Raw genomic sequence first — 25,542 nt, 5'->3', positions numbered from 1 at the left:
TGTCTTTCAGTGATGCGTCTCCAGGACAACTAGGCTTTGGGTCCGTTCTTTGAGAGTGCTGTGGCAGTACAAAGTGCACAGAATTCTCTGATTTTCGGGTGGGGGGATGCACTGAAACATATCCTAAACCATTGAATGTTCATGAAAGTACTGCAAAATGCTGCAAACGATTCAACTAAGTGGCACAAAACTTCATTTTTGCTTAAAAATTTACAAATACATGTGCAGTATCCTGCGTCTTATCAGGCTGTATTTCACATATTGGACTTTTGTTCCTCGCTTGGAGGTGAAGAATGTCTACCTCTTTGATACAGAGCAAATCTTGGCTCTTGTAGTAGGAGTCACAAGTTGATTGTGTAATGTGCTAAGTAAGTCTTGGTTTTCCAGTGGAAATAACACCCTAGACAGCCTTAGCAGCATGTGAGTTGTGTCTGATTTGCTAGTTAGTCTTACGTGTCTGGGCGGTTCACTTTTAAACTAGTGTTGCACTGCCCCTGGCTGCTTTGATGATTTTGTTTATGCATTTTCAGGGCTGGAGCGCTCCTTTCCTGGTATTCATTTCTGCATCCAGTAACTGCTGTTCTACCACGCCCATCTCTTGTGTTTATCTTTAAATGATACTGTTGTGTTTGCCATGAATTGTAGAATGCAGTTACATCACAGTAGAATGTTTAGAAGCTCTGGATTGCTTGGAGCTGGACACTTGTAGGAAGGAGCTCTGGCTGTGCAGCCACAGTTTCTTATCCTCAAGACAAGAATAAAGCTAGAAAGACAGAGACCGTGTCCGTGTTGTGTGCAGAACATAACACAATCTCACACACACAGACCATGAAAGTATTCTCAACCGTGTACGCCAAATGTACTAATTCCACAACCTGATTGCAGAAAGTCAAAGACATTCTCTACACTAAAATGTGAATAACTTCTACATGTGACACTCCTATCCACACCCCATGTTCGTGCCTCGCTTGCTAGTACAGTTGACTGGTCAAAACTGCCTTCTCACATTTCCTGGCCTTCCCTTCTCTCACCACTTCTCTTCCCTTCCTTCCCTTCCTCCCTCCCCCTCTCCTCTCTTTCCCTCCCCTCTCCTCTCCTCTTATCTCCTCTCCTTCCATTCTTCTTTGCCTCCTACTCCCTCCCTTCTTCCAAAGTGTAATTTTAAGGACTTTTGGTCCACAGAAAGTCATGTATTGGAACTCTCTGTTTTCTTATTATTCAAGCCTGCATGATACTAAACGATCTTGGATTATACTTAAACGTTCACACAAAACAGCTGAAATATGTTTTGCCGGGGCCTAAAAATCTTTAAAATGACATCACTTTTTTTAATCATCCCGTTATCTAATCCCACCTGTCACCCACCCCCACCCGATGGACATAGCCAATAGCTCGTCCATAAACAAGAACTATTGGCTTTGCAAATGCTTTTCACACCCATACCGCACTCCTGTCAAATAGGCATCAGCACAACAGAAGAACTGTGTACATCATACCCATCACTTATTTTTCATAATTCAAACAAATTAACTAATTCCTTTGATTTGTGGAATTGAACTAATAGGAATCATAGGAAACTGTCCAGGGAATGGCTGATATCTTTACCGCCTGCACTATACGTCAGTGCACCATCCTATGTGTTTCCAAGAGTTACAGGCAGCTCACCTGCATCACTGAAGATGAGCTCACCATCATCCAGCGGTTTGATTAAATGCTTCTTGAGCATCCTGCTGCTTCTTTAAGAAACATTTCCTGCTTCAGTGTGAATCTTCACGCGACTGCCTTACATCTCTTCATCTGGCTCATCCTCACTCCCCGGCCGCTAATGCATCGCTAAATAAATCACATTGATTGGGTTCCGGCAGTCTGGGTGACCTGCCGCCACATTACTCCAATCATTCCGGGACGGAGAGGGTTTTAACTCCGAGTGCTAGAGACGTCGAGGAGTATGGCCTGGTACTTGCCATAAAGGCAGCGTTCCCGAGTCCGTGCCCTGCCTTTCAATATGGCCTGGTACTTGCCTAAAGTCCCCCTCCTCTACTCCCACAGCCCACTGGGGGTGGGCACCCTCCTGACTCACATGGGGCTCACCCCCCCTTTTACATCCAAGGCAAACAAGTCAAGCACCACACTGCTTTGGATTAGGGGTAGTAAACCCCGGCCGTATTTATTACATAAATAAACAAAAACATTACAATTGTATTATTATTTACATTATGTACGACCTACGCAGAAAGTCCAATACATTGATAGGTACAAGCTGTCAATTGGCTAACCTTTACTTGCTTCTAGTACATATAGGTTCCTATCATAAGCTAAGCAATAAAGATATTCTCTTTCTGCGTATCCCTGTTAGAGCCTACGGCAAGGTCAATGACTGGTGGCCCTAGGTCAAGGTCAAGTTCAAGCTAGGTCCCAAACTCCAACCGGAGCGACCTTGCACAGGGGCCCAGCTTACCAGATGATACCTCCACCGGGTCCCCCATACGCCCTTAAAGATTACTATAGGGACCTTGCGCAGGGGGTCCAGCTTACTGAATGGATAACTCCACCGGGCCCCCCCTACGCCCTTAAAGATTCAACTCCATAAAAGGGGGCCGCTGCAGTTATGCATCTTTGCGCCCTTGAGTGCATGCACGAGCGGGGTGGCCAACCAACCTACTGGAAACGTGACCTCCCTACCCCCGCACTCTTCCAGCCCACTGGCTGTAACTGCCCCTGGAGTGCCATGAGAGACCCTCTGTCTCCCCCTGGGACGTCTCCATTTTGACCATAGTTATGCCCGCTAAGAACCGAAAACTAGGCTCACCAATCATGACCTTACCGCCTGACCAAGGGAACACATAAAATACGACAAAATATAAAGCCTGAAATTCGAAAACAGATTACATAAGAAAAACAAAACTTCACGGTTGATACTACGACGATTTCTTCGATTAGCCTGTGACCCTTAAAATTCACAAAATTATTTAAGAAAACACTTTATTTCAACACTAATGACAGTTGTATCAAATAGACACTACTCCTGACAATTCACTAAATTATTTTAAAACACTTTATTTCAACACTCACGACAATTGTATCAAATACACATTACTCTTCCTGAAATGCAAAAGAACAGACATATAAACCACCCAAAATGTCTGCCTATGGGGATGGTGGGCGGGGAAAAAGAATAGTTAGGGCCTCCGCTGGAGGCCCGGACTCATGGTGTGAGGAGACCCAGGCTGGGGAGCGGCAAGAAGAGAGGCCTTCCTCTCCGCTCCCCAGCCTCTATATACCCCAGGAAAACAGGAGAGGCCAAACCGGTCCTGACCGGCCTGCCCGATGTTTCCTGAGTGCATGAACCGGAAGCACTACTAAGTACTTCCGGTTCACACTGGTCACGAACCAATTATCCGCGGACCCAGGGGAGGCCGGGTGCGCCCCGGCACTACTGAGCGCGGCGCGCCCTGCCTCCCATGTATGCGGGGGACCAGCGCAACCGCCATTATGGCGGCGTTCCCGAGTCTGTGCCCTGCCTTTCAATATGGCCTGGTACTTGCCTAAAGTCCCCCTCCTCTACTTCCGCAGCCCAGGCGGAGTGGACACCCTCCCTGCTCCCATGAGGCTCACCCCCCCCCCTTTTATCCCCAAGGCAAACAAGTCAAGCACTACACTGCTTTGGATTAGGGGTAGTAAACCCCGGCCGTATTCATTACATAAATAAACAAAAACAATAAAATTGTATTATTATTTACATTATGTACGATATACGCAGAAAGTCCAGTACATTCATAGGTACAAGCTGTCAATTGGCTAACCTTAACATGCTTCTAGTACATATAGGTTCCTATCAAAAGCTAAACGATGACGATATTCTCTTTTTGCATATCCCTGTTAGAGCCTACGGCAAGGTCAATGACTGTCAGCCCTAAGTCAAGGTCAAGTTCTAGCTAGGTCCCAAACTCCAAAAGGAGTGACCTTGTACAGGGGGTCCAGCTTACCAGATGGATACCTCCACCTGGTCCCCCCATGACCCTTAAAGATTCAATGCTATAAAAGGGGGCCTCTACAGTTATGCGTCTTTGCTCCTTTGAGCGCATGCGCGTGCGGGGTGGCCAACCAGCTTACTGGAAGCGTGACCTCCCTATCCCCCGCACCCTTCCAGCCCACCGGCTGTAACTGCCCCTGGAGTTCCAAGAGAGACCCTCTGTCTCCCCCTGGGCCGACCCCATTTTGACCATGGTTATGCCCGCTAAGGACCGGAAACTATGCTCACCAATCATGACCTTACCTCCACAGGCAAGTATAGTTGACCGACTATCTGGCCTCCCACTTCCGACTTCTAGAAAGGTCATGCCGCGCTCCTTGCCCCTAAGTTGTTCATTAGTTCATTAACTAATTCCTTTGAATTGTGGATCTGAACTAATAAGAATCATAGGAAACTGTCCAGGGAACAGCTGATATCTTTACCGCCTGCACTATACATCCTATGTGTTTCCAAGAGTTACAGGCAGCTCACCTGCATCACTGAAGATGAGCACACCATCATCCAGCGGTTTGATTAAATGCTTCTTGCGCATCCTGCTGCTTCTTTAAGAAACACTTCCTGCTCTCAGAGTAAATCTTCACGCGACTGATGACTCTTCATCTGGCTCATCCTCACTCCCCCGCCGCTAATGCTTCGCTAAATAAATCACATTGATTGGGTTCTGGCAGTCTGGGTGACCTGCCGCCACATTACTGCAATCATTCCGGGATGGAGAGGGTTTTAACTCCGAGTGCTAGAGATGTCGAGGAGGAAGGGGTCTATGAGCACTGGGGTCGGATTGGGAAGGCGGACCGTCGGGCATTGGGTGATGGGACGGTGCCTCAGGGTCATCTGCGGGCCAGTTTTTAGGTCCTGTGTAAACCAAACCAATGAAACTTACTATCTAAACCGGTCCCCACCAGGCCACTGTGAAGTGTCCAAACTAGAAAATTAGAGAGGACCTGCACAGCTGATAGGTTGATCCGAATTATACCGCTTGTGATGGTCTGTGGCGTGCTGCCAGGGATAACGCTGTCTGTACCGGTCAGCGTGCTGAACGAAAGACTACTACCCAGCTTCCCCAACTTGGAGGAAGACTCCCCGGTGCACAGCACTCAATTGACACACTGTCTAAATGTTCATGTATAGTTCCTCAGAAAGTGTAATCCACACAATTTTGCTGTTTCATAAGATTTACTTCAAACTCATTAACTTCATGAGTGCTTCATAAATGTTTCTGAAATAAGTTCCATGTACATATTCCAATGACATAACATCCAGTATTTAACAGTCCCAATGCATTTCGGGCTGTGGACAAGCCCTTCCTCAGGGGAATGCTCTAGCTCCGCTTATGCGCTCCGGTGCAAATTTCAATCATATCGACTTAACCCGTGACGGCGCAGAGATGCTGTGACACATGGTCATTCCCCTGCTGTGTTGTCAAACTGAGGCTGGGAGCCATGTGTTGTTCTGGCCCTTAGGGCATTCTCACCTCAGCCCCCTGCCACGGGTATCCAGCCTGGCCTTGAAGCAGTGTCATTCCCCTACTGGGCCATCACTTTCAGCGACGGCGGGAGTGGGAGGGTGGGAGTATGCGGGGCTTTGCAGGGGGCCATTCTCACCTAAGCCCCCCTGGAGTAGCAGCATCAGTCATGTGCTTTTCTTGACCCCCCTCTCCCCTGCCAGTTTACACCCTAAGGCTATAATGGGAGGGGGTTAGTAAGAGAAGTGGCCTTGTTAGGGGCCTGGTGTTGTCACCTCAGTCCCAATGTTTTGTAGGCCTTGATGAAGGAGTGGGGCAGTATTTGCACATGCCTCGCTGTGAGGTCACCGTTCCCAGAGGAAAAAAGAACATAGGATGTAGATTTAAGGTGTCTGAGCTGCTGAAAGTGGAAGATGGAAGTGGGGAAATATGTTTGAGTTCTGGCATCATTTCAATATCAAGTGATTCTGGACAAATCACTTAACCTACCTAAAATAAAAATTAAATAGATTTTGTGCAATGTAGCTAGCTGGTGCTCATGGTAATTTCTCTAATGCCTTCAAACCGATTTCACGCTATATAAAGTTACAAAAAACATACTAACCATTTAGGAATGTGGGCCACTTTTTTTGGAGTGCCAGGGCCTCGGTTGATCTGCTCAGAAGTAGATGGCTCCAACCTGTGGTACCCTCCTAGCCTCAGGGAGAGCTCTCGTTCTGAAGTTGCATTGTGCTGTACTTGTCACTCACCTTTAAGGGTATTAGGCACAACAGTGAGCCAGTGGAGGCTGGTGACATTTCAAAGTGGTGAGGCGTAAAAGTTGCTTACGAGTTTGACTTACTGAGCAAGGGAAGCAAGCAAGCATGCAGGGCAAAAGGGGGGCTTGGGAAGGTCTCTCCCCCGGAAATGTTTTGGTAAAAAATAGGGGGCAAATGGCACATTTTAAAGGTAACTTTAATAAAGAATTCGATGAGAATGCAAAGAAGTTTCTAAAGCAGTCCTAAAGGTGTGGTATGGAAATAGTTAAAAACCTGAAAGAATGTCAAATGCTGTTTTCGCTATTCCTGTCCTTGTCTCTTTCCCATTGCATGACCTGGCACACTCTTATGAACTATATGAAAAGAAAATGATCAATGAGAAATTAAATATTCAGTTCTGGCTAAAGTGGGTGGTTACATACGCTGAAAAAACAAGAAAGTACGATATAAGTGGTGAAGTATCTGAACTCCAATTCTTTTGCGTGACCACATAAATCACACTGCCTAAAATTTCGCACCTAAAAAAATATTTTCTGCATATGGATCCCCTAGGCCATGAGTGGCAACAAAGTGCCAATAGCTTGGCGCCAGTTTAATGCTCAGATCTAAGGCACTTTAGGTGCTGATAATGATTGGTCAGGAGTAGAAAAAGAGATATTTATTTTAATTGTTAATTTTCTGGCTACATCTACGAGGAAATCCTGTCCGCAGCAAATACAATGTTTCTTCTCTTAAAATCAATTTGAATAGCAAACTTTGAGAGCCATTTTCTCCAAACGTATCTGGTGCCCTGCCTACCCGAACCTTAAATGTTATCGTTGTCTGTTAAAGCGTTACATTTCATAACATTATAAAATAGAGGTGGTCGTTCAACTATAGGCTCGCGGTAGATGAAATGAAATGAAATGAAAATGCATTTTATAAAGCGCGAAATAGTTGCCCAGGGGCGTCCAAGCGCTGACATTGCATAAATTGTGAGACAGTGAGACAAATTAGTACAGAGAAGGAAAGGAAGTTATTTATTAAACAGAAAGGTTTTCAGATGCTTTCTGAACGAGGTCAGGTCTGGGTTGGATCTTAGTTGGAGGGGTAAGGCGTTCCACAGCTTAGCTGCGTTCAGAGAAAAGGAACGGCCACCGGCCCTAGCACGGTTAACTTTGGGCACCGTGGCAAGGTACGCACTAGCCGAGCGTAGCTGTCTGCTGGGGAGGTATGGGGTTATTAAGGGGCGATTGATCAAAGGGCCATTTGACCAGAATGACTGGTGGGCGATACATAGGGATTTGAAGGCAATCCTGTCTCTGACAGGGAGCCAGTGTAGTCTTGCTAATCCAGGTTTAGCGGAAGACCTACGGGGGATTTGAAGTAGGGTCCGGGCTGCACAGTTCTGGATCACCTGTAGCTTCCGTAATGTGAACTCAGGAGCTCCCAGGTAAAGTGCATTTCCAAAGTCTAACCTGGAATGGATCAATCCCTGTACCACGATTCGCCTAGCTTGGAAAGGTAACAAGGGGAGAATCTTCCTCAACATTCTAATAATGCCAAAACACGTAGCAGACAACTTGACAGCCTGATGGTCTAGTGTTAAGGCCCTATCCAGCCAAATGCCCAAGCTTTTAATGACATCCTTTGGTACTGGAGGGGGACCCATACAGGCCGGCCAGATGGAACTCAATGAGGATGGGGCCGAACGACCCAGCATCATGACCTCTGTCTTGTCCCCATTGAGTTTGAGGCAAGACAGGGTCATCCAGCTGTTCACTTCGCACAGACATCCAGCCAGATCGACTATGGCCGCAGGGTCCTCAGTCTGCGTCAAGGAGACCACCAGCTGAGTGTCGTCCGCATAGGTAACGATCTTAATACCAAAAGGGCGGACGACACCTGCCAGCGGCCTCATATAAACGTTAAACAACGTCGGACTGAGCGAGGAACCCTGCGGGACTCCACATCCCAGAGGTCTGCTAGTAGAGATGGTACTGCCCTCAAAGACTTGAAATGTTCTATTGGACAGGAATGACCTGATCCATTTTAACGCACCTCCTTGGATCCTGATATCATGAAGACGCTGCAATAAGATCTCATGATTTACAGTATCAAAAGCAGCACTTAGATCGAGGAGGATGACTGCCACCGATCCTCCCCGATCCAAGATGCCTCTTGTTTCTTCCAAGACTGATAACAAAGCCGATTCCGTCCCATGTTTGGGGCGGAAACCGGTTTGTGAGGGATCAAGCAATTGATGGTTTTCGAGGAAGCTGGTTAAAAAGTTGTTAATGTGCTTTTCCAATATCTTACTAATCCAGGGGAGCAACGAAATAGGACGGTAGTTGTTAAAATTGTTCACGTCCATGTTGGGTTTCTTTGCGAGCGCCCTTACCCTTGCCTGTTTCCATACTGGTGGAACCATGTTGGTGGAAATTGATGCATTTAAGACCTTCAACATGACCGGACAGATAATATGATTAACTGCCTTTAAGGCGCTCGGAGGAGCAGGGTCCTCAGGGGAGCCCGATTTGATCTGTTCCATTAATGTAGCCAGAAGATCCAAATGTAACCTAGGAAACTCTTCCAACACAGGTAAAAAGTTATCTCCTGTCCCTTGCTTAGAATGCTCCAGAATTTCACTTAAGGCATTTGGGGGGGTAATTGAGAAAGATGAGTAGATGAGGTCTACTTTATTATAAAAGAAATCGGCTAGACCGTTACATCGGGCTTGTAAGTCGTCGCTATTAGTAAAAGACTGGGGAAGTTGCGTGAGGCCTTTTACTATCTGGTAGATCTCCTTAGAACTCGAGCTGGCTTCAGAGATCTTTTCTGAGTAATAGTGGATCTGTGCTTTCTTTATTTCCATTTTGTAGTCCCTAATAGCTTTCCTATACAAAATTTTGTCTGGGTTAGTGTAGCTCAGACGCCATTTCCTTTCTAACCTTTTGCATTTGCGTTTAATGACCCTTAGTTCCTCCGAATACCAAGGGGCCGAGATCCTAGATCTCTTTGCCTGAATGATCTTAGATGGGAGTACAATGTTCAATGAAGTTGTTATCCAATTATTGAATTCTTCATTGGCTAACAGGGGATCTGAGCTAATTGAAGGAGTAGTAGCTTGTAGCTCGTCGGACCATTTATCAACTGGAAGCTTGGACCAGTTACGAGCAATTCGTGCCCCTGGCTTCAGAGCAGGAGATTTGTACATGTGCCAGATTAGAGGGACTAGGTAATGGTCTGTCCAGGGAAGCACAACAGGATGTTTGACTTCTAAATCGGGGCAATTGCTAAATATTGGGTCCAACAAATGCCCTTTCATATGTGTAGAGGACCTGACAAGCTGCGCCAGCTGTAAAGCAGCCAAATCAGCGATAAACTCTTGAGCCATATGATCACCTGGGTCCTCGAAATGCATGTTTAAGTCGCCCAATAGTGTATAGTTGGCAGAGGCGGAGGCTAGCTCCGCAACAGCTGAGGGTAAGCAGAGTGCAAATTGTTTGGGTGGACCCGGGGGACGATAAATCAATACTCCGGTAAAATTAGTATTAGGAGAAAATTCCAAACTAAAAGCCATACTTTCACAGTCTGGAAAGGGGCTAGGAAGACAGCGACAAGAGTAGCTGTCTTTAAATATTATTGCTAGTCCGCCTCCTTTCCCCGAGGGGCGATCTAGTCTAGCTATTTGATACCCTTGAGGAAGAGCTTGTACTATGTCAGGCTCCGAAGACATAGCAAGCCAGGTCTCGGTCAGAAACACTACATCAGGGGCGAGCTCATCCAATAGCAAAGACAGTTCCGCGTGATGCTTAGGTAGGGATCTACAGTTTAGGAGATACATCTTAAAAGTTTGCTGGGTTCTTAAAAAAGGAGCAGCTTTGAGGTAAGAATGACAATGTGGACAGTGCACAGGCAGCTTCAAGGGGTGAGAAAAGTGGTAACATGTTTCCATAGTAGATGGTCTTAAGTCATGCAATTCAGCAGAGCTATATCTCCTAGTATTTCTCAGTGGAGGGGCAGCGGATTTGGCCCCTGGTCCCGTGCGGTCGCGGACGGGCGCAGACGGGCTTGCCTTTGGCGCGCCTTCGGCGTGCCGCCGGCGCGCCCGCTGCGCCCGTCCGCTGCGCCTCCGGGGTGGATGCTCCATTTTATCCTGGCGAGGGCGTGAGGGCGGGAGGGGCTTAGCACTAGTCTGCTATCCCTCACCTTGCTCCTCACCCAAGATGGCGGGACCCTAAACAGCGCTTACTCGGCTGCAAGGGGCGGTCCTGGCGGGCCTTACAAGCAAAGTAGGCAGTTCTATGAGTGCAACCAAGGGGAAAACGCGCTATCCCTAATGATAGCAGCAAGTTGGTGTCCAAAGTGTTTTTAAAACAATTTCGGCGCAAAATGGAAATATAATTTTAAAATGCAGGTAAATTCAAATAAATGCAGCGTTTCGCTCTCTCACACCGAATCCCCGCTTTCCGCCTCAGGACGATGTTAAACACATTCACAAACCACTCACAATAGCAATCATTGGGGGTATGGATTGTGGAGCTTTTATCCTGGCCAGGGCGTGAGGGCGTGAGGGGCTTAGCACTAGTCTGCTATCCCTCACCTTGCTCCTCACCCAAGATGGCGGGACCCTAAACAGCGCTGACTCGGCTGCAAGGGGCGGTCCTGGCGGGCCTTACAAGCAAAGTAGGCAGTTCTAGGAGTGCAACCAAGGGGAAAACGCGCTATCCCTAATGATAGCAGCAAGTTGGTGTCCAAAGTGTTTTTAAAACAATTTCGGCGCAAAATGAAAATATAATTTTAAAATGCAGGTAAATTCAAATAAATGCAGCGTTTCACTCTCTCACACCGAGTCCCGGCTTTCCGCCTCAGGACGATGTTAAACACATTCACAAACCACTCACAATAGCAATCATTGGGGGTATGGATTGTGGAGCTTTTATCCTGGCCAGGGCGTGAGGGCGTGAGGGGCTTAGCACTAGTCTGCTATCCCTCACCTTGCTCCTCACCCAAGATGGCGGGACCCTAAACAGCGCTGACTCGGCTGCAAGGGGCTGTCCTGGCGGGCCTTACAAGCAAAGTAGGCAGTTCTAGGAGTGCAACCAAGGGGAAAACGCGCTATCCCTAATGATAGCAGCAAGTTGGTGTCCAAAGTGTTTTTAAAACAATTTCGGCGCAAAATGAAAATATAATTTTAAAATGCAGGTAAATTCAAATAAATGCAGCGTTTCGCTCTCTCACACCGAGTCCCGGCTTTCCGCCTCAGGACGATGTTAAACACATTCACAAACCACTCACAATAGCAATCATTGGGGGTATGGACTGTGGAGCTTTTATCCTGGCCAGGGCGTGAGGGCGGGAGGGGCTTAGCACTAGTCTGCTATCCCTCACCTTGCTCCTCACCCAAGATGGCGGGACCCTAAACAGCACTGACTCGGCTGCAAGGGGCGGTCCTGGCGGGCCTTACAAGCAAAGTAGGCAGTTCTAGGAGTGCAACCAAGGGGAAAACGCGCTATCCCTAATGATAGCAGCAAGTTGGTGTCCAAAGTGTTTTTAAAACAATTTCGGCGCAAAATGAAAATATAATTTTAAAATGCAGGTAAATTCAAATAAATGCAGCGTTTCGCTCTCTCACACCGAGTCCCGGCTTTCCGCCTCAGGACGATGTTAAACACATTCACAAACCACTCACAATAGCAATCATTGGGGGTATGGACTGTGGAGCTTTTATCCTGGCCAGGGCGTGAGGGCGGGAGGGGCTTAGCTCTAGTCTGCTATCCCTCACCTTGCTCCTCACCCAAGATGGCGGGACCCTAAACAGCGCTGACTCGGCTGCAAGGGGCGGTCCTGGCGGGCCGTACAAGCAAAGTAGGCAGTTCTAGGAGTGCAACCAAGGGGAAAACGCGCTATCCCTAATGATAGCAGCAAGTTGGTGTCCAAAGTGTTTTTAAAACAATTTCGGCGCAAAATGAAAATATAATTTTAAAATGCAGGTAAATTCAAATAAATGCAGCGTTTCGCTCTCTCACACCGAGTCCCGGCTTTCCGCCTCAGGACGATGTTAAACACATTCACAAACCACTCACAATAGCAATCTGCCTGTGCCTCAGCTTCATGTCCCCTTGGATGCCTTAGCCCAAAGCAGAGGTGTTTCAGGTGGCTTTTGGCTGCCACCTTCCCTTAAACCTCATGGGTCAAGAAATACAAAGATTGTCCCTTGATGCAAGAAGGAGCGAGAGAAAGAGATAACCATCAGGTGGCTAAATTGGAGAATGTGAAATAAAAACCCTGTGGCCAATCCCAGCTTCTACTCTGAGCAAGTTGTATGATTCTAGGCAAATATGTAATTTCTCTGTGCCTCTTCTTTTTCATCTTTGCATATGTGAGCAGGAAGAAATAACTGCGTTCACAAAGTGCTTTGTACAAATAGCCTTGTTGTGTTTGATTTATCAGGCTGTAATATTGCTCCAAGTCATAGGTACTCTCAAACATTTTCCCAGGGGCCAAAATGTTTGGCCTGTGATGTGCCTGAGGGCCGCATTGATGCCAGCGGGGTGGTGGTCGCATGAGGGGGTTGAGGAGGACTGATCGAAGCGAAGGATATACATGTAGTGGCTGGATTGACAATGTGAAACGAGAAAACCGGGATTCATCCCAGTTTTCCCACTTTTCCAAATTTTGTGACCTTAAGCAATTGTTTAATTTCACATTCCTTTCTTTTTCTTCATTATCACATATAAGAGGACCTCGAAATGCTAAATACATGATTTAAGGGTGTGCACTGTACAAAACCTGATCTTGTGTGTTAAACTCACATTTTGTTCATGTATAATAGGAACCTAGGCCACCCAAAAAGTGCACATAACAACTGACTTGCCTCTTTGATTTGCTATTGGTGTTGTTGTCAGGGTAGGGAGAAGAATTAATGTTTCTAAATTCGTGTTTGAAAACCATCACTTTTCAATTAATACTGCTCAATGCACTGATATTATGAATTATACTAACGTGAAAAGGTTCTGCCTGTTAATTAAATAAACGTTTTGAATTTTGAAGAGACTCAAAATGTTACTCTTTGCTGCAAGACATCTTTAAAAGTGAACTAAAGTTAAGAGCAGGACTCCCAAGGTACTTTGTTTCTTGAAATAAACCATTGCCTGTCTATTTAATATATTTTTTATTGTTAGTGCTTAGAGGAGTAAACATCAGTCCATTCCTCCTGTTAATCAGGGGGGTCGCATGTATAGGTTAGGGGTTCCGTATGCTGCCCCTGGGTGGTACTCGGAGTATCCATGCTCTAAATTGACAACTGAGCTGCATCTTAATTCACTAATGGCATTGATTTTAGGGCTGGAGGAGGAATGAATGTTTCCCACTTCATGTTTAACACCTCAGTGGGAAACAATGCTTCGCAAAGTAGTATTGTAATCTGAATAACAAAGCGCTTTCGATGTTACAGAAATGCAATTGTTTACGATTTGAACATACTTTTATTTTTATCTGCATGTTTAATGCAGGACTTGCATGCCAAACATTTTGATGGCCTGGCTCGTGCACAGGCTGTTAGAGACGAGCCAGCAGTGGCGGCTCCTCCTCTAAGGCAGAGGAGCGTCACCCCACTGCTTTACAGCAGCAAAATAAAGGAAAAATAAAATTATAATAACTCTGGGTTATTATAATTTTATTCCTTCTGGCAGCAGCATCTTTGCAGGTGGTGCGGGCAGGACTACTCTGATGACAGAGGAGAGGGGGGAGGGGTGGTGGTACTCTGTAGCACATGACTGTTTGGCCGGACGTCTGTGTCCAGCCAAACAGTCATTTGCACATTGCATGTTCTCCACATGTCCAGGCCCCCACTGCCTGTCTGAGCACTGAATCACGGTGCTCAGACCAGTCACAACACTGCATTGCAGCTTTGTGATTGGCTTAGGGGATTCTGGGTGCTTCCTGCTCCATTCAGGCGGGAAAGAAGACGGGGGAGAGACTCGATGAGGAGGTAATTATTTATTCTTTTTTTAACAAGGCGTTGAGTTGGTTGCAGGGCCTTACCCTCCATCCAGCACCCAACCCACACGCACCGCAAGGCTAAAGGCCTAGCACAGTGTTGGCTTGGGTGAGCATGGCTAACTATGTGATGTAAAAATATAAAGGGTGTGATTGTAAGTAAGGCAGTCCTTTTGAACTTGTCAAAGGGCCAGAACACCAAAATATAAAAAACTGGCCTATTGTCTTAATCAAAGGGTTAGCACATCAACATATATAAAGCAGACATATTGTCTTTGTCAAAAAGTCACCAGTAGCTATAATCAAATGTATATTTCATAAATTCATGCATTGCAATGTTTAATAAAAGTGATTGTCAAAGTATTTTCAATAACGCCTTAAAAAAATACATTGACTTGTCTCAGGGTCTTCTTTTCAGGCCACATAATACAGCCATAGAACCAACCACCAGGAGTCCTTGCATTCCAGCTAAGAGCATACAGTGCTTGAAAAATGGTGGTAAGTTCTCCAGGGGTCATGGATTCAATGACCCAGGAGACTTACTGTATTTTTTTTAATGTTGCTGGGGGCTGCTGTACTTCCTGCAACCCCCCCACAAATAAAAAATAAAGTTTGGAAGTACCCCTGCTCCTTCTAGGGCCACCACCAGCATCAAAAGATATTGTAAAAAAATCCTTGCAGCCAACACATTATGGGGTGCTCTCCATTTAGAGTAGTGAATGTGAAATGCATGGATACTCCACTTATTTCACATTCAATGTTCTTTTTTAATGTAATTTTTTATTTGGGGAGTGTGCGCACCCCTCTCTAGCAAATTAATGACCCCAGAGCCCCTAAACCCCAGGGCAAGCTTTGTTTTTTAGAATGCGGTGGAGGCATGTAGCCCCCTCTCCGAGCAACAAAAGAGCCCCAAGGACCCCATTCCCAGGGGCCAACGTTTATTTTTGGGGAGGGGCCATACGGCCCCCCTTCCTTGGGCAACTTATGATCCCTGGTTCCACAACCCCTGGGACACTCCTGTTTTTGCCTGCAAGAGCTCAGGTAGGGAGAACTTCTACTCCCGCCTGAGCTTTTGCAGGTGGAAACAACAGTGTGCTCTCACCCGGTGGGAGCAGAGAAAATCTTCTCCCGCCAGGGTAGTTGGCTCTGGCCGCACGATGATGGGTGAAAACAGGGGAGGTAACAGGAGCCATGGGGGAAATTGGTCTCCTCCCTTTAGCCCCATGGTCTACATTGGCTGTTGGTGTTTGCACCCATGGACTTTTAATTTGTGTTGTAACCCCTAGGGATAGAGTTCCAAAGGCCTGGTAATGGCTCATGTAATGATCTGCAAGCCTTCTTCCCTTTTAATATGTGTTCCAGCACCGGGGGATGGGTCCTCGGGGTCTGTTAATGGCTCAGAGAGGGGCCTCACATGTCCCTTCTTCCCTTTTAAAATGTGCTGTGGCCCTGTGGTTGGGTCCCTGGGCCTGTTAATGGCTTGGGTAGGAGGGGGGCCGCATTCCGCACTCACCTTATACAATATGAAACCGTCCTAGTTCTGGCCCAACCCAGGAGAGTAAAATAGAAAAGGGCGGGAGCTTCCATTTACTTTTTATCCGTGCTGTGGATCTGTGAGTCAGATAAAAAAAATATGTTTTTGCCTGGGGGTTGGTCCTTCTGGGACCCCCCCCCCCCCCCCCCCCGCCCACCAGGCCAAGGAGGGACAGGGCATCTCTACCCTGCCCCCCATATGTTTTTGTTAAACATTTTTCAGGTTATGGACTGAGTCTCCCAGTCCTAAAATGGCTGGTGCCACATCTTTGTTGATGTGTGGCAACCAATCAGAGCTTTTTTTGAGATCTGTCGGTTCCTCAAATCCTCCATCGCATGAAATACACCTAAATGTATGGGTTCTCTGAGTACATTTCTTCCAGTTCCAGCACTGCTGGTAGTGAATGGGAGAGGAACAGCTTCTCCCACAAATGAATTAAGTACTTATTAAGTACTTTGAGGTTGCAATACGTGGTTGTTCAGGAAACAGGGGCCATATCACGGACAGCTACCTTGGCTCAATTCAGATCTGAACACCTGTTTTTGCTCTTGCAGTGTCTAAACTGCATACATTTAACTCATAATTTCGCCAATTAAATGTATGAGTTGCAGACAGACTAGCTCTTGAACAGTCGATGTGGGCGAGTCACTGAAAGCTTGGGGTCAGGCTCGAACCTGAAACCTGGCTCTGCTCAAGGTCCTGTTTGAACCCCAAGCCTATAACAAGCCAAGCCTTCATGTGCCTGCGTCCCTCCCTCCCTCCTTCCACCCCGGATGTGGCGCTACAGCCAGTGCTGACGACTTTGGTAGTAAGAAACCAGGTTTGAGTCTCAGCTCAAAATCCTGTGATTCTGAGTAGCTTGCTTAATATGCAAATGTCTGTAAGCAATTAATGTTACCTCATATAATGTAACTGGTGCTCATGTAAAGTGCTCTAAGTTGGTCTTTGGGTAGAGTTTACGGTAAAAAATGCACAAATATGTAAAGGCAAAGCCTTAACATGAGGAAAGGCAAAAATATACCCATTTACTGGCTGAAGTGTGCACAGTGAAACCAGAAATCTTGAATACATTGCATCTTCACCACTTAAATCGTGTGATCTTAGGCAAAATATCTTATTTCACCAAAACTCTTTGTTTCATGATCATGTATGAAAGCACTTCCAAATATGTGAGTTCAGAATACCACTTATACAAAAAACTTTTGTGCTTCATTTAAAAGACAATAATGTTGCTCTATAATAATCTGGGACACACACAGGGTTTAACCTTATAATGGTCTTGTCTCTTAGTGCACTAATTGTTTATGCCTAAAAATCTATTACTTTAGTAAGTACATCTCAGTGCTATAATGTGATGTGTAATGTCACACATTAATTTGTTAGAGAAATACACAATTTATAATTTTGTATGCTTCTTTATCAGATTGTATGTGATCTTTGTTGTGTGATGCATAACAAATATTTTCAGAGATCAGCCCCTGCATGGGCTCTAATATCCGAGCCAGACCCTTGGCTGAGCTCAGGCTTGGCTCTCCCTGCAAATGTTTGGGCTCGCCCACCTCTAGTGAACAGTGAGCACTGCTTGCCACTCTCTTGTTTGCATGATTTTCTGTCTGCAGCTCAGGTATTAACCTGTAGAAATTCTGAGTTAATCGTATCGGATTTAGACACTACAAACCCAAAAATTCAAGTGAATAGGTCTCCCTTGAGCCAGCACAGCTGTTTATGATACCGCCTCAGATGCTTTAGACTTGAAGGGAATGTTTTTACTTCTTATTTATATTAGAAATTTAAATTGATAGTTTGCCATTTTGGTGTATCGCGTACGTCTGGCCTTCAAGAGCAGAGAGTTTTAATAACCCGAAATCTCAGAGTAGTTTTATGTTAATCTTTTTAAACGCTTTTTTATTAAACAAATAATAATAAAGACAGTTTGACGTTAAATATAAAGTAGAATGCAGCATATCTAACGACAATCTATTTACTGTTCTAGCCTCGAGAAAAAGGCCGGATGCGTTTTCACAGGCTACAGAATGTCCAAATTGCACTGGACTATTTGAAGAAACGCCAGGTACGTCAGTTTTGTTTCAATATGTTGTCTTAAATGCATCTTTTGCCCCGTATACAGATATGAGAAAAATGAATTTGCATGCTGGCACAATAACAACATATGTGGTGTACTGTTACTGAATGGCATCATGTTATTGGTCACTGATCGTTGCACTATATTATATTTATTTATTTAGTGTTTTATAAAGCGCAAACATCACCCGTTAGGGTCTCAGAGCACTTTACAGGGATAACAAGTTGTATACAAAGTTCGGAATAGGTGATATAATAGGCAATTACATAGGTAGGGATAGACAAACGTACATACAATTGGGGAAATAACAGGAAATTTACAATATTCGTTAACAGGCGACCATGAGAACACTTTGCAGAGATAACCAGCTATTAACACTTGGGGGAATAACCGGTCATTTACAATATTTTGAACAGGTGATCATGAGAACACTTTGCAGAGATAACCAGCTATTTACACAAGCAGAAATGGGCGAAAAGGGAGATAGGACAAGTGACGGTGAATATCGAAAGATGAACAATGATGAGCAAATAACCATGATACCAGACGCAGGGTTAAGGCACAGATACACTATAATGAATACACTACTTAATATCAACACCTAAAGTATCGTGGAGTACTAATATCGAGCACAGAATATCGAGGGACAAAATATCGACAGGTAAGTGCATATTGTGAAGTATACATTTTCTATATTCCACCTCTCTGTACTTGGAAGATATATGCACTGCCTAGGTACATACATGTGGAGCTAGCTACAGAAAATCTAGAGTTACTTACTTGTCGATATTTTATTTTCAATATTCTGTCACATCAATTTTGTTATTCAATGTTCAGGGGGCACAACCCACTATAATGAAGACACAGGGCTTTTAGGCAGGCCTCAGCTCTCATGCCAGTGCCCCGGGTAAGATGTGTTATGGGCTTTACAAAATAGAAAGCGTACGGCTTGAAAGGAACATAGAGAAAAAACATTTTGCGTTGATTCAAAGCGGATTGTGTTTCTCAGATTTCTCAATGGCCTTACACACAAGGCAGTTTATGCCTAAACACACAGCGCTGGTTATATTAAATACCTTTCTGCTGCAGTAGAGGCAAATGAAAGGACATTGTCCTGGCAGGATGAGAGGAAGAGGTGCTACAGCATTGATGCGAGTTGTGACCTGGCTTCCTCTCTGCCCAAATTGGGAATTCCACAGAGGTTTCACTATGGGTAACTCTTCTCACCTTTCCTACAAAGCCTGAGTACAAGACAGTGCCCAGTCAAAATGCACGAGTACCGTTTATAAAAAAAAGTCTATTACGCAATTGTTTAACAATAAAATCCAATTCCTGCTGTCTGACTTCATCTCCGACCAGACCTTACTCTTTTGCACTTTCCCTGGTGGGTCCTTCATTGTACTGCTTCACCTGTATCAATGACTTCAAACATATCTTGTTCTAAAACATGCTTACCCTACAGCTTCCCTTACTGATCCTGTCCTTTCATCTTTTTCCTAATGCTACCACCTCCTTCCTCCTTTCCGTCCTATCCTACTTGACCTTCTTATAGTGGTTCTTTTCCTGACTGCTTTACCAATGCAGTTATTCTCCCACCTCTTAAAAATCCTTCTCTTGTCTACTTTGTGCCCTCCGATTTCTTTCTCCTTTTCCTTTTCTTTGTAAGCTTCTTATACTTTTATAATTGTGCATTGTACACCCATCAGTTTCAGGCTGTTTTAGATCGTCGCTTTCTTCAGTTAGATTTCAGCCCTGTCCATTCTGGTAGATCACTGTGCTTACAGTGTATAACAATCTTTATTCTGCCTGTCACAGAAAGCTCTGTTCAGAACTTATACTTGTCAATCTCTGCTCTGTTAGCCATGGTAGATCACCACTCTGTCCTTGTGTGGTCTTTTTGGCCCTACCCTTTCCTAGTCTTCTTCTTTTCTGTCTTACAGAACTGTTTCACTTTATTGTGCTATCTTACACATTTCTGCCTCTCGCTTCTCTGAGAAGCACACCAAGGATCTGTTCTCTTCGTCCACGCTTTTTTCTTTATACCTCTCCTCTCTCAGATAAAGTTGCTTCCTTTAATCTTGCATATCACTTCGGTGCTGATGATTCACAACTTTGCATCTTCTACTCTTGCTCACCACAATTCCATCTCTGCACGCCTTTTATCTCTAAAACTCCTAGATGCCCTCTCATGCACTGCATCTAAATCTTTAAAAAATGGGGATGCCACACTTTACTCGTCTCCTCTACCTTGTTCTAACTTCACCCCTTTGCTTTTCACCAGTTTCTTCTGCTCACAATCTAACTCTAATCATTTTTACTCAGCATCTATCTCCGGTCTCCTACTCCTGTGTCTTTTAGCTTTGTAACCTGTGTAAAATATGATCATGTTTATACTAAAACTCTGACCGCCAATCGGATTTTCCTGATCTTGACAAATGCTCTTCCTTCCATACTCACTTGCCTCCCTACAGTGGGCTCAGTTCTGCCTTTATCTTCTCTTTAATTACTCTCCAACTCTAGGCCTCTTTCCTCACCTTCCCTCCCTATACCGTCTTAATTTCTCCACCTTTAACATGGTTGTTTTCTTGGAATCATTTTTAAATATGTTAAATACCTGACCCATACCTTTCTTCTATTATCCAAATTTAGGTCCCCTCCTTCACTCTACCCCTCAGATTTCATTGGTCTTGACCCAAAATCCCTTTTTGTTTTAAATCATTCTCTTTACTAACTTAGATGCTAAGGAATATTTCTTCCCCGGCTGTGATTTGTATCTAACTTGAGATAAGTGGAGAAGCGTGGCTCAGTGGTTAGAGGCGGCAGACCTGGAAGCTGAGATCAGCTGTGGACCAGGGTTCGATTCCCCGCCTCGGCGGGTCTCGGGCTCAAAAATTCCACGGACTCGGTAATTCTCGTTCCGGTGCCTACTCAACTCACGGGGTCACACTCTGCAACTCTGGGCAATAGCTTGCTTAATCTCCACTACGGCCCCTCGCGGCGGGATGCCTGGCTGTCACCTTGTGGACACCCTGCCGGGGTATCTCACAGGGGAATACCAGGACGGGTTCCCTAAGCAAGCGCCGAGATGCCTACGGGTAGTCGTGCGCTATACAAGAGCGTAATCATTTCATTTCATTTCATTCATTTCATTTCAACTTCCCTCAAAGCACATCTCCTGTTTTACTCCACCATAGTTGTAACTCAACATGGCATTATGCATTGCAATTAAATTGCTCCGTTTTATTATGGCATTCATTGATTGCTTGGCCTTTGTACATTGTGCTCATTATTTTGAGCAAAAAGATTAATGTTTATTTGGAAATGTTTCACATTTTCTAAACATATAACTTTTAACCAATTCATAACTAATGGAGGCTAAGAATAGTCATACAGCACCAGTCAGGAATTAGTCTGTTTTCAAAAACTATCATCAGGGAGCAGCAGGACAACATAGATGACCACAGTGGTTCTCAAAGATTGCCAATCCCCACATTCCTGTGGGGCTGAGATGAATCAGTGGATGCAGACTGCCTCTTGGTTTGGACAATATTGCTTTGGGTTTGATTCCACTCAGTTTATTTAACCTCAGTCTCAAACTTCTGTCCAGTGGCACAATGTTTCAGAGGATCTATCGTTGTAGAGCCAACGCAAACGATGCTTAGAACAATCAGTTGACTGTTTCCTCCAGATGGCCACCCAGTTCCCCTTTGCCATACTTTTCTCAGCTTATAGACAGTTTAGAAGCAGGATCTACACCCGTGTTAAGATATCAACAGAAGAAGCTGTTCCTCTATACCACATGTACAGCTGTGCCCGGGGTTTCCAGTGCTTCCAATAAAATGAGACACCCCAGATCTTCTGCTGCTTTATGGCTTATGACGCATGCCCCAACCCCAGCATGCAACTGCTGTCCCACATCAGGTAGGCTTTAAAGGTCTGAGTGTGTCAGGTCCAAAAACTACGTCTCCTTGTCCTGGCAGGTTTTTGGAGCAGGGATTTAAACAGCGGTAAGGGAGAGTGGGGAGCAATCTTCCGGACCTCAACTACGTAATATAACTATCTCCAATTTCAAATGTTGAACATCCAAAATAAAACATTATAGTTCAATTACACTGATATAGTGACTACCAGGTTTCAGCCTTCTATAGGAATATAACACATTCTCCCTTTCCTCTTTGCCAAACACTCCAATGTGCAATGTGGGGACCCCATCATTATCCATGAAACTTGGCAGTAAATGTATTTCTAACCTTTCCAAGAGCTTCAGTGTTCACTTAAATTAATGCCACAATAGCTAATACACATTGGTAAGTATGTGCATTTCTTTTTCCCTCTGTTCCCACATGCAGTGAAGTGATTTGAAGACAGGAACATCAAAAATCAAGGTCCAGTGCAACAACAGATTGCCCCTCCTGGTCTTACTTGCTTGTTCCCTCCACTTATGCTAGACCTTGGGGTCATACCAAACCCTAAGAATTGTCATGCCATTTATGTGGCTTCCCCTCTGAACTTTCTTAGACACCAGATGTCAGCAATCATCTATAGTTTAATTCCCTCAAACTCACAAATTTCAAAGAACCACGAAGGAAAATGAATAGTTTAGCAACAATCTCTGAAAAATTAAATGCCAAGGCAGAGTCCGGGAGAGATGATGGATTAAGTTGCAACTGTGAGCGAGTCATAATGGGAGCAATGTTTGTATTCTGAAAAAGGCAAAAGTCCTATTTCCAGGCTAGGATCACAAATGAGAACGTCGCCAGACAATTGTTCCAAATCTAAAATGACCTGGTGGTTCCAACCCTGTGCATTTACTTTTTCTAAAGTCCTTCAAGACAGTCTTCAGGGTTCATAAACTAAATGCTTTGCACTCACCCAAGAACTAGAAAATACAAAGATATTATCACCATTTTAAACTTTATGGCCAATAAAGTCATCCACAATGCAAAAATCATCTACCTACGCCCCACAACATTTACTGCAACCATCACCTTCCTTTGAAATATGTCACTTGTAATAGCTGAAGTGCACCCACAAATTGAAATATGCTGTTAACAGCTCTCGGCTCAAGAAACAAAGTGTAGCCCTAACATAATTACTGGAACTCCTTGAGCCTGCCAGGAATTGTGTAGGTATTGGACACTCTGGTAACCATAAAATATCTACCCACTTGGTTTACTTGGTCCCTGCCAAGAGCGGTATTGCCCCCAACTATTGATAGAGACCAAGCCTGTACCCTAGTACTACAATGAAGCACAAAATTCTGTCTGACTGACTGGTAATGTGATGGGAGTATGTGCTACTATCCTCGCTTGGTTCACATCCTTTCTAACCAACCACACACATTAAATTAATGTGGGCCCGTTCCTGTCAGCGATCACCTTTGTGTGTCTCAGAGATAATTTGTCCCATCCATCTTTTTTCATAAAGACACAAGCTACCACATATTGCATACCCAGATGCAGAACTAGAAGAAGGATGTTTGGAATTTCATCTACTAGCCGGCTGTCGGACGCTCCCCCAACACAGCAGTGAACACATCTGGCTGGGCTCGTACTTCAAAAACAATAGTACCCTGCTCATGGACCTGGTTACATTTCACGCATCCTTTTTCCCTAACTACAGTACAGGCGCCCACTCCCAATGCCAGTTTAGATGGTACACTGCCTGAGCGCCAAGATATTATTCCCCAGAAAATTATGTCAAATATGTCATCCACCCCTTCCTGATTCTCCTCTAAAGAATAGCCCAATCCTTGCTGAGGTAACCACCCACCTGGACCACAGAATCAGCATTTAACTGGGACTTACTAGGAAGACACTCAGCAAACTGCAAAGGGCCCACCACTGCATCACGTGTCTCATATTTGGTTTAAGGCGATGTGACTGCAATTCAAGCTGGCATCACTTGCTCCTGCTCCAAAGGAAGTCCACATTACTAGATGGTTTGCATGGTCCATTCGTCTCTCCATGTCAGTGTCCCAGGCTATCTAAGTTAATACTTCCCACTCTACCAGACATCAAGGCACCTGAAATCAGGCATCCACCAAACTGTGGTGAAAAGATTAGCTCTGCCCACATAAGGCCTCCACCCTCTAGATCATCTGCCCGCACCCCTTGAGACTCGAATAGGTCAGCCTAAAGTCCCCACGAAGCCTTAGAAATCTTCACACTAGGCTCTAAAGAACAAAACCAGTCACCCACCACAGTCCAACCACTATCTCTCCATTTCATTCTAGTCGGGTGCTGAAGACCAGCGTTGGGTTCTGCTCCCACATACAGGGTTTTCTATCTCACCTCATCTCCTCTGAGTGACTCGAGGTTCTCACATTCACGCAGCGGCTCCACCTGTGTCACCAGGAATCATCTGTGCCTCTACCCTGAGCAATACACTTTCTGCATTCCTGTTCTCTTTACCTCAAAATGCTGTCAGATTTTAGAAATGAAGCAAAGATTACTTCCTAAAAACACTTATCAAATAAATCCGTTTCCGAGTTGTTTGCATGACTAAGAGACTGAAAAACAAGGTCTCTTTTGGAATTAGCATTGCCCGGATTCAAGCCCCTCTGGTGGCCTTGGTGCTGCTTTAGCGCTGCCAGTGCTTGATGCAGTTTGAGGCTGGAGCATCCTGCACGAGGGTTATTGAACAGCAGCGCTTCATTTCAAACAGCGCACGTTAGGTTTATTGTGCGTCACAGAATAAGACAAGCCCCGAGCTCACAGTGTGACCCTGGCACATCGTTCAGCGTCAGTGAGTATCCGAGCTGCCCTCTCTGTGCCACGCTTATTATGATGTGTTGTCTCTGTGCTCGGTGGCTGAGGGCGTTTGTCACGAATGTGTTCTGCGATCACGTAGGCAGCGTCATTGCCATCTCAGAAGTCTGACATTAATTTGCCCTGAAAACTTTTTTAATTATAATTTTCCTTGTTGATAACATGCGTTCCCCTTTTATAACCGTCAGCCTCCACGGCCCGGCTGGAGATCAGTTCGTAAGGTCCATTCGTGGCACAGGAAGGCGATGTTAGGGCGATGTTAGGTGATACATTTAAAATGTTCTCCCGGATTCAAGAGATTCACTGTGAATTAGGGATATCTGCTCACAAATTGCATGTGGGGGCAGATCACATCCCCGAAATAAATGTGCTGAGTGCCAAGGGGGTGCCTACCATTGCCTGGCGGGAGCGGTCCAATGGCGTGCCCCTACAGCCCCCTGCGGTGCTGCCTTTATAAATATGTGAGGTGGGGTGTCGTGTGTACGGCAGGGGGCGCTCGTGCCGCCTCTGTCACTTTTCCCAGCTCCCCTAGGTTAACTGCGCCGGAATATCCCTTAGGTGATGAGGGTGCGCTTTATAAACACTTTAAGTAAATACAATGTATGTCAACTGCCGCGGGCACGGGGAGACTTCAACGAGCGGGAGAAAGAGAAGGAGGGATGGCGAGATAAAGTGATCAGAGAGGGAGAAGCGAGGGAGAGAGAGAGAGAGAGCATGGATGGAGAGAGAGGGGGAGAGAGAGAGAATGGATAGAGAGAGAGGGGGAGAGAGAATGAATGGATGGAGAGAGAGAATGGATGGAGAGAGGGAGAAAGAGAGAGAGAATGGATGGAGAGAGAGAGAGAGAGAGAGAGAGAATGGATGGAGAGAGGGAGAAAGAGAGAGAGAATGGATGGAGAGAGAGAGAGAGAGAGAGAGA

At 45.3% G+C, this 25,542-nt stretch overlaps 1 protein-coding gene across 2 annotated transcripts in view; it reads left to right on the top strand.

Moving 5' to 3' along the window:
• Positions 1–25,542, top strand: part of DST (dystonin) — a 1,569,532-nt gene that overhangs the window by 418,571 nt on the left and 1,125,419 nt on the right. For both annotated transcript variants that reach the window (XM_078647976.1, XM_078647975.1), the window contains exon 5: positions 17,764–17,841. In XM_078647976.1, the coding sequence (XP_078504102.1) occupies positions 17,764–17,841 (78 nt within the window). The remainder of the gene's footprint in view (positions 1–17,763; positions 17,842–25,542) is intronic.

Source organism: Lissotriton helveticus, chromosome 6, assembly GCF_964261635.1.
Source record: "Lissotriton helveticus chromosome 6, aLisHel1.1, whole genome shotgun sequence".
In the NCBI taxonomy this organism is placed as follows: Eukaryota; Metazoa; Chordata; class Amphibia; order Caudata; family Salamandridae; genus Lissotriton; species Lissotriton helveticus.
The sequence above is the reverse complement of the archived record's forward strand: the minus strand, read 5'-3'. Positions and strand labels throughout refer to the sequence as shown.